At 39.0% G+C, this 16,611-nt stretch overlaps 1 protein-coding gene across 1 annotated transcript in view; it reads left to right on the forward strand.

The window, feature by feature from the left end:
- LOC114658142 (serine/threonine kinase-like domain-containing protein STKLD1) overlaps window positions 1–16,611 on the forward strand; it is a 64,332-nt gene that overhangs the window by 17,000 nt on the left and 30,721 nt on the right. Inside the window, exons 5-12 of the mRNA XM_028810219.2 lie at window positions 1,201–1,305; window positions 2,009–2,079; window positions 2,383–2,498; window positions 2,860–2,975; window positions 3,203–3,351; window positions 6,656–6,786; window positions 11,145–11,222; window positions 11,651–11,767. Of these exons, the coding sequence (XP_028666052.2) occupies window positions 1,201–1,305; window positions 2,009–2,079; window positions 2,383–2,498; window positions 2,860–2,975; window positions 3,203–3,351; window positions 6,656–6,786; window positions 11,145–11,222; window positions 11,651–11,767 (883 nt within the window). The remainder of the gene's footprint in view (window positions 1–1,200; window positions 1,306–2,008; window positions 2,080–2,382; window positions 2,499–2,859; window positions 2,976–3,202; window positions 3,352–6,655; window positions 6,787–11,144; window positions 11,223–11,650; window positions 11,768–16,611) is intronic.

Here is a 16,611-nt window from a genome sequence, read left to right on the forward strand (position 1 = left end):
GCAATGACCAATCAACTGTTGCACCACTGCCTCATAATTTAATTGTCAGATTTTCTGACTAATCTAGATGGGGCATTTAGAGGAAACCCACACAGATACAGGGAGGTCATGCAAACCCCCAGAAGGGAGGACCTGGGACGCAAACCCTGATCTCCTTATTACCGCTGCACCTTTCCATGAAAATGAATTCTTAGTAAAATAAACTAAAGTACATACAATACAATGTGTTTTTGTACAGTGCCATCACTGAGTGCTGGCACAGAGCATTGTGACAAATTCTCAAGGAAAATGCAAGTATAAGTTATACTAATTACTAAACATGGAATTAGTATGTATAAAGATACAGATTTAATAAAATGCACAGAAAACTAAGTAGAAGCTGATTAAGGAAACTAACCACAACACCAGCTCTTTAGCCAAGAAAGCCCAGCAGCGTCTCTACTTCCTGCGTAGGCTGAGGAAAGCCCATCTTCCACCAGCTACTCTAACAACATTCTACAGAAGAACCATAGAGAGCATCCTGAGCAACTGCATCACTGTCTGGTTTGGAAATTGCACAGTCAGGGATCTCAAAGCCCTACAACAGATAGTGAAGACAGCTGAGAAGATCATCAGTGTCTCTCTTCCCTCCATCATGGACATTTGCACCACACGCTGCATCTGCAAAGCTACCAGTATTGTGAATGATCTAACACACCCTTCACATTCACTGTTTGAAAAAGGTACTGAAGCATTCAGGCCCTCACCACCAGAATGTGTAACAGTTTCTTCCCCCAAGACTCCTGAACACTCATGGACCGGTCTGATATCTGATATATGTGTTCTGTTCTGCAGTGTTGCACATGGTTGCATATGTTTGCACATTTGACTCACATGCACCTTGTTATATATTATGTGTCTTTATGTTATGTGTCATGGATTCTTCATTGTTCTGTGTTTTATGTAGCACTACGGTCCTGAAGGAACGTTGTTTCGTTTCACTGTATGCTGTACTACTGTATATGGATGAAATGACAATAAATACTCTTGAATCTTGAATCTTGCCCATCCTCTCCTGGGCATTCTTTAAACATCACCCATACTGCTCCAGCTCCACTATTCCCTCGACTGCCTAAGGGGCTAAAGTGGGGTTTCTTCCAATAGCATTGTTTTTTTTTTCTTTATTTTGTTGATGTATCCCATTGATGTTTGTTGTTTCAGATTTCGTCTGTTATTGTGTGCCTGGTAATGGATTGTTGTGCTATGTCAAGCCTTTCTGACTTGATCAGAACAAAAAGGCAGCAAGAAGATAAATTTGACGAAGCAGTAAGTGTTTAAAAGTATTACGTTTCCAAAAAAGGATTGCTTAGCTGAAGAAGGATAGGAGTGGAAATAGCACCAACATGGCATGATGCAGGCGCAATACAAGAAAAAAAATGTACTGGTGTAACGACAACCCATTAGAAAGCCATTAAGGTTGAAGACATATCATGAGAGGGCCATTATGTACATTATGTTTCCCAAGTGTTACTTAGAGCAAGGAACAATAGGACACAATCTCCATCTAAATATGGGACAGCAGATGAGTCTGTTAGGTCCTGCTATGTTTTACAGATGATACAGAAGCAGTGTGTGCTTAATGGCTTAGTATGTAAATCAGGGCACATAGATTTAGAAATTTCAGGCTTGCCATTGGACACTCCTGGACATGTCTACATGTCTATGCTTCACTTATTCCCTGTGTGTGGAATAAGTGAGTCAGTGAATTTACAGTAAAGAAAAGGAGATTTGGAACAAAGGATTACAGGAGACACCCACAGAGTGTCATTACCACAATATAAACAGATGGATACTGACAGACTGTTCTTGTGGATGTCTCTAACAAGCATGTATAGATAGACAGATTCTTATTTTCTTATTGATGTCTCTGAGAAAGATAAAGCATTTTAAAAGCTTAGGCAGATTATGACATGGACAAAATGCTGTCAAACAAGAAAATGTTACATTTAGGTTGACTTTTTTTTTGTAGGTGATTAGAAAGTGGCTTGGCCAGCTGATTGACGCTTTAGTCTACCTGCACAAACAGAACATCATTCACAGGTCTGTCGTCTTACTGCATTATGAGAGCACTAAGTCAGTATTCATATTGGAATGACCTCTACTTCAAAGGTTCTTACCATATAATTATTAAACTAATGCATGCTACAAAAGATGTGAACTTACCATACATTATATCAAGACAAATGTTTTTTACTTAAACGAAATGGCATACATTTTAGTACAAACTTATTGACCACCTTGGAGCTTTTGATGTAATTGTTAAGGCCCTGAAGCAAATTCAGAAATACAAATGAACAACAAACTTATTAATACTTTATACCTTAAAATTGATTTTATTTGTAGAAACCTGAAGCCATCCAATATCTTACTGATGCCAGATCAGTCCTTTGCTATTTTTGACTTTAATGTTGCCTGTCTGGCCGATGATGAGCAGAAGCTGAAAGTACGAATGAAAGAAAGTAAGATCAGTTTTCTGTGCCTTCTTGATGGTCCTTTATAGTATTGTCACTGCTTTTCAGTTTTTTTCATATTTATAGGTACCTGTATAGTAGCTAAGCCATTGGACTTCACACTACAAAGTTGCTAGTCGATTCAATTGGTGACCCAGAATAAGTCACTTAACTCACCTGTACTCCATTTTTAAAAAAAGTGCATAAACATTAATGTCCCCAGATCTTGTAAGATGCCTTAGGTAGCAGCAAACTATCAATAATAAAGTCTGTGACGCCTACAGTTACATAGTACCACTTCTATTTAAACTTGATTGTAGGTCATTTGTCTGTTTTCTAAGACTTTGACTAATCGTTCATCTTCTTACAGATAAAAAGTCATGGATGGCTCCAGAATCTTTAACACGTTATGAGTGGAGTGAGAAGTCTGATGTTTGGTCTTTAGGCTGCATCATCCTGGAAATGTTGACTTTGACTTTGTTAAATGTGGGTATCTATCTATCTATCTATCTATCTATCTATCTATCTATCTATCTATCTATCTATCTATCTATCTATCTATCTATCTATCTATCTATCTATCTGTCTGTCTGTCTGTCTGTCTGTCTGTCTGTCTGTCTGTCTGTCTGTCTGTCTGTCAAAACACTTTTATGTGATATAGTGCCTTTCATATGTATTTTTATCCCTCCATGAACACTTGCTTCTGTTTCTAGGAGGATGCTGCTATGTCTCTCCTACAAAGAATCAGAGGAGATTCTGGACTTCTGAAATCTTCCCTTGACTCATTGGAATGCTCCCGTGATCTCTGTCAGTTACTGATGAAAATGTTAGAGAAAGACCCAGACCAGAGACCTACTACATTGTAAGATATTCAACAATATTTTCTGCAAGTTTACATCTTATGAGAATACAGTTTCTATAAACATGCAATTATTATAAACCTGACATTTAAAACTTTTAATTTTTAAAATTTTTTCATAGAGTGTTACAATAGCACAGAAGGAACGTTTGTACTTTACAGAGGGTTATGGTGCAAGGAACCCAAAATTGGCTGATGTTGTTTTCCACAGCGGTCTGTGCTAGGGCTGCTGCTATGTTTAATATAAATAAATGATTTGGACAGAAATATAAATAATAAGCTAGTTAAGTATGCAGATGATACCAAATTAGGTGGTTTGGCAGATAATCTTGAATCTGTTGAATCATTACAGAGGGACTTGGACAGCATACAGGCTTGGGCAGATTTGTGGCAGATGAAATTTAATGTAAGTAAATGTAAAGTATTACACATAGGAAGTAAAAATGTGAGGTCTGAATACACAATGGGAAGTCTGAAAATCAAAAGTTCACCTTATAAGAAGGACTTAGGAGTAGTAGTGGACTCAACACTATCAGCTACCAGACAGTGTTCAGAATCCATTAAGAAGGCTAACAGAATATTAGGTTATATAGCACGATGTGTAGAGTACAAGTCTAAGAAGGGTATGCTCAAGCTTTGTAATGCTCTGGTTAGATATCATCTGCAGTACTGTGTGCAGTTTTGGTCTCCAGGTACTAGAAAAAGTCCAGAGAAGAGCAACTATGCTAATTCCATGGCGACAGGTGATGAGTTATGAGGAAAGATTAAAAGAGCTGAGCCTTTTCAGTTTTAACAAAAGGAGATTAACAGGAGACATGATTAAAGTATTTAAAATTATGAAAGGAATTAGTAGCATGGGTTGAGAAGTGACTTTATAATGAGTTCATCAAGACACGAGGATACAGTTGGAAGCTTCTTAAGGGTAAATTTCACACAAACATTAGGAAGTTTTTCTTCACACAAAGAGCCACAGACACATGGAATAAGTTTCCAAGTAGTGTGGTGGAAAGAAGAACCTTTGGTTCCTTTCAAAGCTACACTTTACAGTACTCAGATGTTAAGTTCAGCTCCTTGCTAAGTGCCTAATGTGTACAGTTTAAAAGTCTGCCCCATGTTTGTATGGATTTCATCTAAGTACTTCAGTTTTTCTTTGACATGCTAAGTTGACTGGTGACTATAAACAGACCAGCAAGCCCGCGATTCTTGAAAGAATCGCAAATCCAAGAATGGCAATCACTTTCTGTTCCCTCCGATACTTGGAGGGATGAAATATCATGGTGATTGGGTGCGCCCTGGGAAAGTTCATTTAATTAAATAAACATATTTGTTGGAGCTGTGACTCAGTTGTAGGCGTCTTCGTTTATTGTTTTTAGCCATTCAGTTTCATTTTTGTGTTTCTATGGCTGTGTCGTCAGCGAGAAGTCGTTTGCTGACGGCGGCGGATTCGCGTGCTGAAGTGGCCATGTCGGCGGATCCGGGCATGGAAGGCTACATTACTAAACGAGCGTGGTATATGCGGTGGTGTGGGCGGTCGCACTCGGGCGGCTGTACAACCTGGCGTGCACGCCTTACCTCAGGTTTAGTGTACAGGTCGTAGCCATGGTACAGTTTTCATTTAATTAAATAAACATATTTGTACTAAAGCGGTGTCTTTGTGTGGGCACCTTCGTTCATTCATTGTATCCATACGGGCTCGTTTTTGTATTTCCGTTAGTTGAGCTATTTCTTTTTGGAGCCGTGACTCCGTTAGCTATAAGCAGTTTACTGTTAGGAATTATAATTGCACTTACGTTTAATATGGAGCGTTCGTTTATTGTTTTCTTCCATCTGGTGTCGCTTCTATGTTTTCTGTGGCTGGACTGTTAATAATGTATTACTGTAATACTGTAATGTGATTCAAATATGCTGTGTAGTCTGGACCTTTGTGGATTCTGTACTGTAATACTGTAATGTGATTCAAATATGCGCTGAATCGTTTCGTTTTTGTTTTCTCCGTGGCTGTGTCGTTAGCTATGGGCTCGGATTTGTATTTCCGTTAGTTGAGCTGTTTCGTTTCTGAGCCATGACTCCTTTGCCTGGGAGCTGTTTCGTTTTTTGAGCCGTGACTCCTCTGCCTGTGGTGTTTCAAAAGCGCGTTGTAGGCGGCAGTGCGCGTGCGCTTCGAAGTCTGGACGTCTGGGGATTCCGTACTGTAATACTGTAATGTGATTCAAATATGCGCTGAATTGTTTCGTTTTTGTTTTCTCTGTGGCTGTGTCGTTAGCTATGGGCTCGGATTTGTACAGCCTAAGCAAACGACTGAGTCTGGTATATCTAATCTGTGTTTTCTGTGGCTGTGTCGTATCACACTGGTAGGCGATTTGTGACATCCGGTTTACAACGTTCTCGTTTCTGTGTTTTGTGTGGCTGTGTCGTTAGCTATGGATGGGCTCGTTGCAGTGTGGCAGTGCGCGTGCGCTTCGATGCGCCCTGCGTCCATCTGGTATACAACCTTCGGTTAATAATATGGATCAGGTGTTAGTAAGTGTGTATTGTGATAGACTTGCCCCCTGTCTATGATTGACTCCAGCTTTGCCTATAGGATTGGCTCCAGCATGTGTGATCCAACACTCAAAATTTATGTGGTATGATATATATATGTGTGTGTGTGTGTGTGTGCACATGCGTGTTTGTTTGTGTGTGTGTGTGTGGTCTGGCACCCCTTCTAGGGACTGTTGTTTGCTTTGCATCTGATGCTTGTTGCGGATAGGCTTCAGATTCTCCATGATCCTGTTTTGGATAAGTGGGTTTGGAAGATGGATGAATGAATGGCCAAAACAGGGGAATCTCTACACCAGGTGCAGTATTAAAGAACACCATCTCATTCCTCTTTAGTATGGTCCTCTTTGATGTCAAGGCTAAGTACATACAATACTCAAAGCATGTCTCCCTCACAGACATACTGCCCAGCTCCAAGCAGAAATTTGCCCGTTTATTTGTAAAATAGAGCATAATGGTATCTTCTCTCAGAGTCCTGTAATTCTCTCCCATCTTAGGGGTACAGGATGGAGAAAGAATCTCATTTTTCCACATAAGGTTTGGACAACTCATGTGGAGAAGGAATCCATTCAGTATGTTAATTCCTGCATATATGAGTTAGGGATATTGATACTGAATATGATGATTTTTAATTTATATACCACTTTGTTTATTCAGTTAAAAGGATTCTCTGTTCCATTGTCAACCACTACAACACCTTTGAGCCTGATAATCAAAATCAGGCACAAGCAAGTTCACGATTTCTTTTCATTCTATTTAAACATTTCAGAGATCTGGTCTATGTTCCTTATGTGAAGGAATGCCTGTTGGTGTGTGGCTCTCCACTTTCTGGTCTAAAGAAAAGACTTCCATTTGGGATAACAGGTGCCCCGTGTGAGGAGGGACAGCAAGCTGTGCTGGGTGAGAAACCTTTACATTACTGCTGACAGCTGCTTGGCAATAAGTAATGAAATATTTTTTAGTACCTCACTTTTTAATAAGGTCCAAATGATCATGAATATAAAAAAGTATAACTTTGGTAGCACTTTAGGTACTGCAAAGATGCATCTATTACTAATTTACTGTTATATAATACTGCGGTGGGTTGGCACCCTGCCCGGGATTGGTTCCTGCCTTGTGCCCTGTTTTGGCTGGGATTGGCTCCAGCAGACCCCCCGTGACCCTGTGTTCAGATTCAGCCGGTTGGAAAATGGATGGATGGATGGATGTTATATAATAAGACCATAACAAAGGCTTCTATTGGTCTAAGGAATGTAGAATACTAAAATAACTACACCTTGGAATGGTCAGAGGTGGTTTAAGTGAGGTCATTGCATACATCTGTATCAGACCAGTGAGTCCTTTATGTCCACAAGTAATTTTACCAATCTATGAAAGGCCACACTGCACAAGGATGAATGACCACTTTGTTGATACTTTGTAAGTGTTAACATCAAAAGAAGCTTTTGTTAAGGTTTTTGTGATCCTCTTGAAACCACCACTGTTGATAATGTAACCAAGATGAGCTGGGCAAATGAGGACACATACATAGCAAGGGGTAGGTGTGAAAATGAATTAGTGCTTTCATTATAAAAAATATAAACAAATTGAAACAGTGTTCAAAGTGTAGGGCTCCAAAAATCTTCAAATTAAATACATAAATAATCCAACAAAAACAGTGATTGTGGAGGTTAAAACCAGTCAAATATTCCATTAAAATTGAGGTTAAAACACAGGCAGGGATCATCTCATTAAAAACTCTGTCCTCGGTGCAACCCTTTAAAATCCACGTCTCCTCTGCTTACCTGTCAGCAGAGGAGATGCCCAACCGACAGATACAGCCAATCTTCTTAAACTGACCCGGGTCCTCACTGCCCATGGCTCCACAGCAGGAATCCCGTCTCTGACTCTTGTCGTCTTCCAGGACTTCTGCGGAGAGGCACTTGCAAAATGCCTAGTCACTCCAGCTCCAGGAGTTGCTCAGCTGGAGAGATCCACTACAGCAGGGCTATTCAATTACAAATTCAGTTGGGCCAGATTTTCAAACCAAGAAGGTTAGCTGGGCCAGTCATTTTAGCGGCAAAGCAGCTCGTAATGACAAATTTTAAAACCAACACAAACAAATTTATTGAAAAACATAAGGTTTATTCGTTGTTTCTCTTTTAACTTTGGTCAGTTTGCAGAGCAAAAGGTGCATACAAAAAGAGCTGAATTAACAGAATCTGAGGTAGCCCCTATTTTTTCCACTTACAAAAGAAAAAAAACTGACCTAGGCTACATATCTGACCTATCTGATCACAAAGTGCATAAAACAAAATAGTGCACAGTAGTAGGCTATTAGAAATAACATTGTTTCCTTTTGAAACAAAATAAACAACTTGCACACATTTGACCCAGGAACATCTCAAAGTGCATAAAATAAAAAGTGCACAGTATTCACAACTATAACAACACTGAGGGAACATATTTTAAATCACCATGTGTGATTAGGCATGCCTCTGTTACGCATCCCACATTATATTGATGTATTGTAGGCTACAGTTACCCTGCTGACTTAGTGGGAGAAGTGACATTTTTTGTTTTGAACGAGAGCAGTGACTTTAGGCTCGTAAGTTGTCAATGCAATTCGAAGGCATTGGTGGAGAGTATGGTCAGTCAGGGAGCAACGAGAGTGGCTTTTTATGGAGTTCATGTGTGAAAAACTTGACTCACATGTATATGTTGATCCAAACATACTGAGCATGACGATCGCTACTTTCTTAATGTTAGGGAACTGATGTGCGTTGACATCAGTCCAAAACATTGCAGGCCCGTTAGTGGAAAGCTCCTGTGCCATGGTTACAGATGACTGCATGCCAACAAGTTCGAGTGTGAATTTCCCCTCGTCAATGGAAGGGACCAGTTTCTTAGCTCTGGCGGATAAGTCCCCTTCTATTGCAACAGTGAACGGGTCTCTGACAAAAACGGCCAACTCTGTGGGCAGATCAAGTCCATCCAATCGACCAGCAAAGTTATTTTTCAACATCGCAATGAAATCTGTCATCACATCCGTGATTTGTGCGGGGGATGAGATGCATTTGCGGAGTGTCGGAAAATGCAGCATTCGGCCTGTGCTCAAATCATTTGCGAAAAGGTCCAGTTTAACTTGGAATGCGCGCATCTGTTCCACAAGGTCGATGACAGTTTTGTCTATGCCTTGTAGTCCCAAATTGAGATCGTTCAGGTGTTTGAATATGTTGCTCAGAAAGCAGGCATCGGCCATGAAGTTGTCGTCCAGTATGTGACTCAAGTGCGTTTCTGCCTTTTTTTGCTTGCTGCCGCGGAGGAAAGTTATGATCTCTTCTCTGAGACTGCAGAAACGCTCCAGTGCTTTGCCTTTGGACAGCCACCTCACGTCATTATGCAAAAGAAGGTCGTGGTGCTCAGCAGACATTTCTGACAGCAGCATGCGGAATAAGCGGTGTTGGAGGCTTGATGTGGAGCGAATAAAATTAATTATAGCCATAACGCTGTCCATTGTCGTTTTGAGCGCCCCGCTTAGTTTTGCGCACAACACCGCCTGATGCACAATGCAGTGTAAGGAGATCAACTGAGGTGCAACAGCGGACCAACGTGCTGCCAAACCATTCACTTTCCCTGTCATGGACGGAGCCCCATCTGTCACAAGCATGCACACACGCTTCATATCCAGACCACTGTCTTCAAAAAAGGCGGAAATTTTCCCAAAGACTATATCGCCAGTTGTGTGTCCTTCTAACGGCAGTAGGCCGAGCAGCTCCACTCGGAAGCATTTGCCATCAAAAAAACGGACATATATGCACAACTGAGCAGTATCGGTTTTGTCTGTGGACTCATCTACTGCTATAGACATAGTATCAGCTTTCATCAGGTCTCCTAACAGCGTTTCATACACATCTGCAGCAAGAATTTCAACCATACGAATGTTTGAAGTATCTGACAGGGGTACGTTTTTTATAGCAGATACCACGCTCATTTTAATTTTATCACCTCATCCACGACAGCCAGCATACAGTCCTTCACGGTTTCAGAGTCTGTGAATGGCCTTTTCTTTTTTGCCAGTATCCAGGAAACACGAAGGGATGCTGCAGTAGCTCTCTCTTGGGCTGTGAATGACCGCACCATGGTAGTACTGCTCCGGTTGTAAGATGCAATCAAACTCTGCACTTTTGCAGCCCTCTCTTGAGATCCCTCTGGAAAATTGGTGCGAAAAGTGTGGTGTTTCTCAACATGATGCCTCCACACATTGTAATCTTTAAATACTCCAACGTACTCATTACAAATTAAACACATCGGTTTGGCGTTTGGATGTGGCGGTAAAATAAACAAGTATTTGTCAGTCCAGGCAGGGTTAAACTTACGGTTTTCATTGGCAATTTTACGTTTCAGTGTTGAGAAAGACATATTGATAGTAATCTAAGCTACTACCGGCACGCTCTGCATTGTTTGCGTGTTGCAGGCTACGTAATTTACGTAGGAATGCGTGTTTTTGGCGGGACCATAGACATAATAAATACTTTATATTTATATTAATATACTATATATTTATATTAATATAATATATATATATATATATTTATATTAAATTATATTAAATAACAATTTATGAATAATATATATTAATTTATTATCTATGGGCGGAACCACGGGCTGGGCCACTCGGAGGTTGATTCTGGGCCGGATGTGGCTCGCGGGCCGCCAATTGAATAGCCCTGCACTACAGCAACCCCAAGCGTTGGCCTCATGCTTTCCAAGGGGCTGTCCTCCCAGCTCTCGCTCTATCCCTCTCTTTCTTGCAACAGCTCTCTCAGACCTCTTGCCTTCTCTCCCATCTTCTAACCTCCATCTCCATTCTTTTCTTTGTCCTCGGATGGCTTTCTCAACCACTTTTGCTGTGCCAGCTCCACAGAGGCATATAAGGAGCAATCAAAACAAATCATACCCTCAAATGCAGGCATGCTCCATCTCAATCATCCCACCAACCAGCCGCACAAACACGCACACCTATGGAGATTGAGCCAGCTAATTATTTATTTATTTAAAAACAAACCAATGATGCTCTGGCGGCGGACCCACTATTCCACATCTTATTACAAAACAGTACATGACTAATAGATACATTTTTACAGAACTATGGATTGTCCATTTATCATTTTCTCATATCCTGATACTGTGTAGCACTGCCACATAAGGAGTTTTACCTGTGTGTGTTGTATTGTGTCTTATCAGAGAGATTCACATCATTGTATTTTTTTTTCCAGAATTTATGCAGAAATATTTTGATGTGGAGGAAGCACAGATTTCCGGCTTCAGATTCTTCCTGGAGGCAGATCAAGCTGGTAAGACATTTTAAATGGAACATATTTAAACTTCAGTAAACTAATCATTTAGGTCAATCACTGTCTATAATGCGTTCTCATATAATTCAGATAATTAAAAGGTGCTCAAGTTGCTTGAAAGAAATTATTCTGATGAGGTGATCCCTTTCAAATTGAGAGCCCCCAAGGTTTGTAGTCTAAACAAACAAATGTGTATGAGTTTAGAGTCTAGAATTTAACACTTATATTCTAAAAGAATACCAGGCTGTTCTCTTTCATATCTCAAAGCAGAAACGCCTTTGAGGGAAATTATTTATAATTTTACATAATATGTCCTTCATATTACATGACATTCTTATGCACTAAGTTCAGAATTTGGGTTATGATTATGGAGGATGTTGTTGATCTAAAAGCCTATCTGTGTTACTCTTCTCTCTGTGCATTTATAGCATTTCCAGTCACCTCCCAGTTCAAGGACATGTTTACGTCAGTGATGAAGAATCATGCAGACTCTCTGGAAGTCCATCTTGAAGCCTGCAGGGTTCTGTACCAGCTCTCTGTAGCAGGTAAGGTGCTTTATGTACTGTGCCCACTTGCTGTTTCATGTGAAATTGTTCTGTATGTTACTTTTTTCACTCCTATTTTCTGTATTTAGTTATTTGTCTACCACTAGTTTTATGAATTTACTGTATTTATGCATCACAGCAACTGTGGCACAATAATTTCACTATGCTATTGTAGTATATATGACAATGGAGATCTCTAATTTAATCTCTTATCTAATCTCTTATAGTTTATTATAGGAACCTTAATAATTTTCAAAAACAGAGCAATGATGGCAGTGATTTTGCCATCTTCTGTTAAACATCCATTTATAGAAGAGTTTCTGTCTATTGGCTTCATCAGCATCACACTTATATTGGTGAGGAGGTGAGGAGAATGTGAATAGGAGGTTTAGAAGAACTGGAGCTGGTGTGTGTAGTGAGTAGTTAGACTTTACAAGAGAAGGGAAAGGGAAAGGGAAAAGGGGCATGGTTTATAAAAGGTTATATATTAAATAAACCTCTAGGTGTGTTACACATCTCAGACAGGTTGGAATCTAGTAATCAGCATTAGTATTTGCCGGGTGCCCTCTATTGGAATGTATTTTGTAATGTATGCAGTAATAAAATGCATTATATTTGTCATTCTAACACATGGCACATCACAAACATTTGTAGTAATAAAATGTATTACTACAAATGTTTGTGATGTGCCATACAGTATGTTGGAATAACAAATGCAATGCACATGTCTCTGCTATTACTATTTGGTATGGTATTCATAAAAGCAGTGTTAATGTTTGTTTTTTAACATATGTATCAACAAGCTACAACTAAAGAGCTTTGAGCACTAATACATATCTAAATCCTTTCTAAGACATTGTTGATCTCTTTAAGTAATGATTTGAGGAATGTGGTTGTGGAGTGAATTAAATATGCTCAGATGAAGATTAGTTGCTAAGTTTTATTTTCTCTTGTTGGGCCAAAAATGACTGAGCACTGATTTTAATGAACTAATGAAATTATGAATATATTTCCTATGTTTTTGACTTTGGTTTTAAGTTGAAATAAAACATTTAAAGATTATCAAATGAATAAAAACGAACATCTATCTATCTATCTATCAATCCGAAATGTGTCAAGTGCCACAAGAACAAAGCAACATATAAACAAATTAGGGCTGTTTTAAATATCCTTAAGTGGCTGACCATTAATGCATTATAAACCATGGGGTTTTGGAAAATAGTCAGGAGTAAGGGGGCTTACTTTTATAAAAGGAGTGAGATGCTTAATAATGACTGGATGAATATTGTATTTCAGCACAAAACCTTATGATATAAGTTATAAATCACACAAAAAATAATATGGTCACAGCAGTTGATATGCTAACTAAAATATAAAAGAAAATCAATCAATAAATAAAACAGTAATCGATAGATCTATCTATCTATCTATCTATCTATCTATCTATCTATCTATCTATCTATCTATCTATCTATCTATCTATCTATCTATCTATCTATCTATCTATCTATCTATCTATCTAATACAAATTCTCATGTCTCTGTTTCTGTTTCTCAAAAAAAACACGTTACTCCTGTACCAAAATACAAGGTTGGGAATTAAAGAGAAGAATGTGAGAGAGTTTGTATGAGTGAGTGAATGTAATGGTTATGCGTGGTTAAAGTAGTATCGTTTGACTCTCTAAATCAACATTCTTTTTGTAAATGTATATGTAGCCCATCAGGCAGCAGGAGTGTACTGAGGATGATAGGAGGATATTGTTATCAGCACACAGAAAGATTTGTATCAGCCAAATCAGGATCTCATCTAAGGCCCCGACAACATCAGTACATTTTCATTTAAAAACTCAGACATTTGTCTACATTTTTTCCTTACATCCACACTACCCCAGCATTTTCAACAGACTAAAATTAATACTTTTGAAAATGGTCACCCTTCATGGAAGAAAAACATATTCCAACATAGAGGGCATAATATAGTTGCTTTCCATTGCACTTGCTGTGCTGTTTACCTATAGGCATCTAAATTTTTAGAAATCATGGTCAAGCAAATACTCAAACTGTACAATAGACTCACCAGTCATTTAGAATTCAGACTGATTAACATGGCATAATATGGGTACTCTATATATGTATGATGCAAACCCATTGCTGTTGCTGCACAATGAATTTTGAGGAAATTTGATGGAGACATCAGAAAATCGGCTTGTGAGATTGCTCACATTACAAGACAGCTGACTGAAATTTTTGCCATGACAGGATTTTTTCCATTCGTGTGATTGTGAGAGACAAGCAGGCATTGCAACTACTGTTATTCTGCATGTGAAATAAGGGTTGATGATGCTGAAATTTGGACCAACTCAGAAAATCAGTCAGCAACAGCAAATCGTGCTTAAGATTGTGTCAAAATCACATAGTGTATGTCCAGTTTGAGATGTCTCTGCTGTGGGCATATAAATAAATCATTATATGTGTCTTGTGTTGTTTGTGAAATTGCTAGTATAGACGGAGATCATTTTCATTTTAAATAAAAATGTACCAGTGTGAATATAGCCTTAGACTGCACGTACAGCATTTTCTTCTCAAATAATTTGGATAACAATTTTTTGTCTTGCTTTTATCTAAGAGTACATCATTTTGTATCATCGTGGGTTGTGTTTTGTCATGTTAAATTTCCAACAGATGTTTCATTTTCATCTAGACCCTTTTCCAAGAAATATATGGGCCCAAAATGAGTGTACAGTGTTGCCAAACCCATAATAAAGAGCGATATTCCTTTCTTTCAACACCCACAGAAAACTTTTTAAATTCCCAAACTCCATTTGTAGTGAGTTTTGCAGTTGTGAAATTATATGGAGGATGAAGATTAATGTTAATTTCACAAAACAGTATGCAAAAAGAAACTTGCCTGTTTCAAGCACCACTGATTATTTTGTCATGTTATATCATGCATGGGTTTTGAAAATGGATAGATAACATACATTACCAACAGAATGAAATTCGTTCCGTCGGACAAGGATGGTGACAACCTGTTCCATGTTAGTGAAACGTGCTGATAGGAATTTCATTGCACTGTGTACATGTGCTCGGGGACCGGAAATGACATTGGCATTGGCGCTGGTACCAAAAGTGACATCATCAAATGTGCTGGTACTGGAAGTGATGTCATCAAATGACGCTAGGACCTAGTGGGATTTCCCCTGCAGGGAACTGAGAGAGAAAGTCAGTGCAGCTTGCCACCCCCTGGTCCGGCGTGGTACTACTATTATTCAGGCCCTTTAGCTGCCTCCCAATCACACATGTGTGACACTGTACATATATGTTCTAATGATATACCATAATACCACTTTTTGTAAAATATTCTATAATACAAAATTATAAAATCTACTTAATCCAATTCAGGGTTGCAGGGTTCCAGAACCTGTCCCAGAATTGCCAGACCATTTTTAGGCCTACTAATGCAAACATCAACTAGGACCAGTTTAGAGTTACCAATTAGACTAACCTGCATGTCTTTAGTGATGGTGAGGAAAACCCCATTCAAATATGAGGAACATGTCCAAAACTCCCTAAAGATTACAACCAGGCAAAGGGCTAAAGCATAGGCTGCTGGATCTGAAACTAACCACTGCACTACAATGCTACCAAATTCTAAAACATTTACTTGTACAATAGAAATACTCACACCTTAAAGGCGATATGTGGTACATTTGCCTCACATTTATCTTATCATTTGAAATCCTACAGCCTCTATCCATTATACAGTTGTGTGTGTGTGTGTGTAGCAGAATTAGTGGACCTTCTCTCCTTTATATGTTCCTCTAACTCTATTACACACTGCATTATCAGTATAGGGCTGTAGGATAGCGGGATACAAGAGGGTGCCAAACAACAGGTGCAGAACATTACAGCTAACCATTGTCACTTCCATTTTTCTGTTTAGGGGTGGGAATATAGTGCCAATAAGGTGTTATGATTTGTCACAATTTTAAATCAACTTTAAATGAATCAGCTTTGAATCATCTTGAAGACCACCATTGGTCTTATCTCATATAATATTATGGCTACCTGCAGCAATGTCTGTAAACACAGTTTATTAATGTAGGATTAAATATCTATTTGTGAAACCACACTAAACCAGCAAATAAAAAGAAGCTGTGCCCATGGCTCCAACCCAGCAAGGAGTTATGGCAATTATGGAATCCAATCATACATAAAAACAAACTAATTTTCAAATTTTGAAAGCAGACGAATTGATAGTTATTAAAGAGATAGTATAGGTGAGAGACGGAACATTAGTTTTCTAGCCATGCAATGACAAAAGGGTTAAAATTTCCTACTTTAACCCGTTGCACAAAACAGAGATCGAGAGAATGAAGAAGTGCCCAGCTATCAAGAGGTGAACCACCAGGATGAAGTCAGACAGCAGCACACCTTCAAATGACACAGAGTCATAGTGTCACAGTCAGGGAACTTCTGCGTGTCACAGTGAGAAGATGCCGACTTCTGCACCTGCTGCCTTAATCATCCTCTTAAACTGCAGGTGGTCTCAACGCAGGGGCTACATGGTGCTAGAAGTAAAATGTTCAGGGGCATCTAAGTGAGAGAGTATGGCACCTTGGACAGAAGTGGCCAATAATTCCCCTGGATGTCAAATGGCTTTAAACAACCTTAGGCAACTAGCACTACTATCATCTGTGGAGGCAGAGACATCAGCACAAAATTAAAAAGTAGAAAATTAGGAAACAACTCCATGCTGATGGTCTTTAAAGAGAAAACCTGCTTTATTTAAATAAAATGAACAGGTCACAGATTCTTTTGAGATTTTAAAACATTGTACTGTCT

Source organism: Erpetoichthys calabaricus, chromosome 9, assembly GCF_900747795.2.
Source record: "Erpetoichthys calabaricus chromosome 9, fErpCal1.3, whole genome shotgun sequence".
Classification (NCBI taxonomy): Eukaryota; Metazoa; Chordata; class Cladistia; order Polypteriformes; family Polypteridae; genus Erpetoichthys; species Erpetoichthys calabaricus.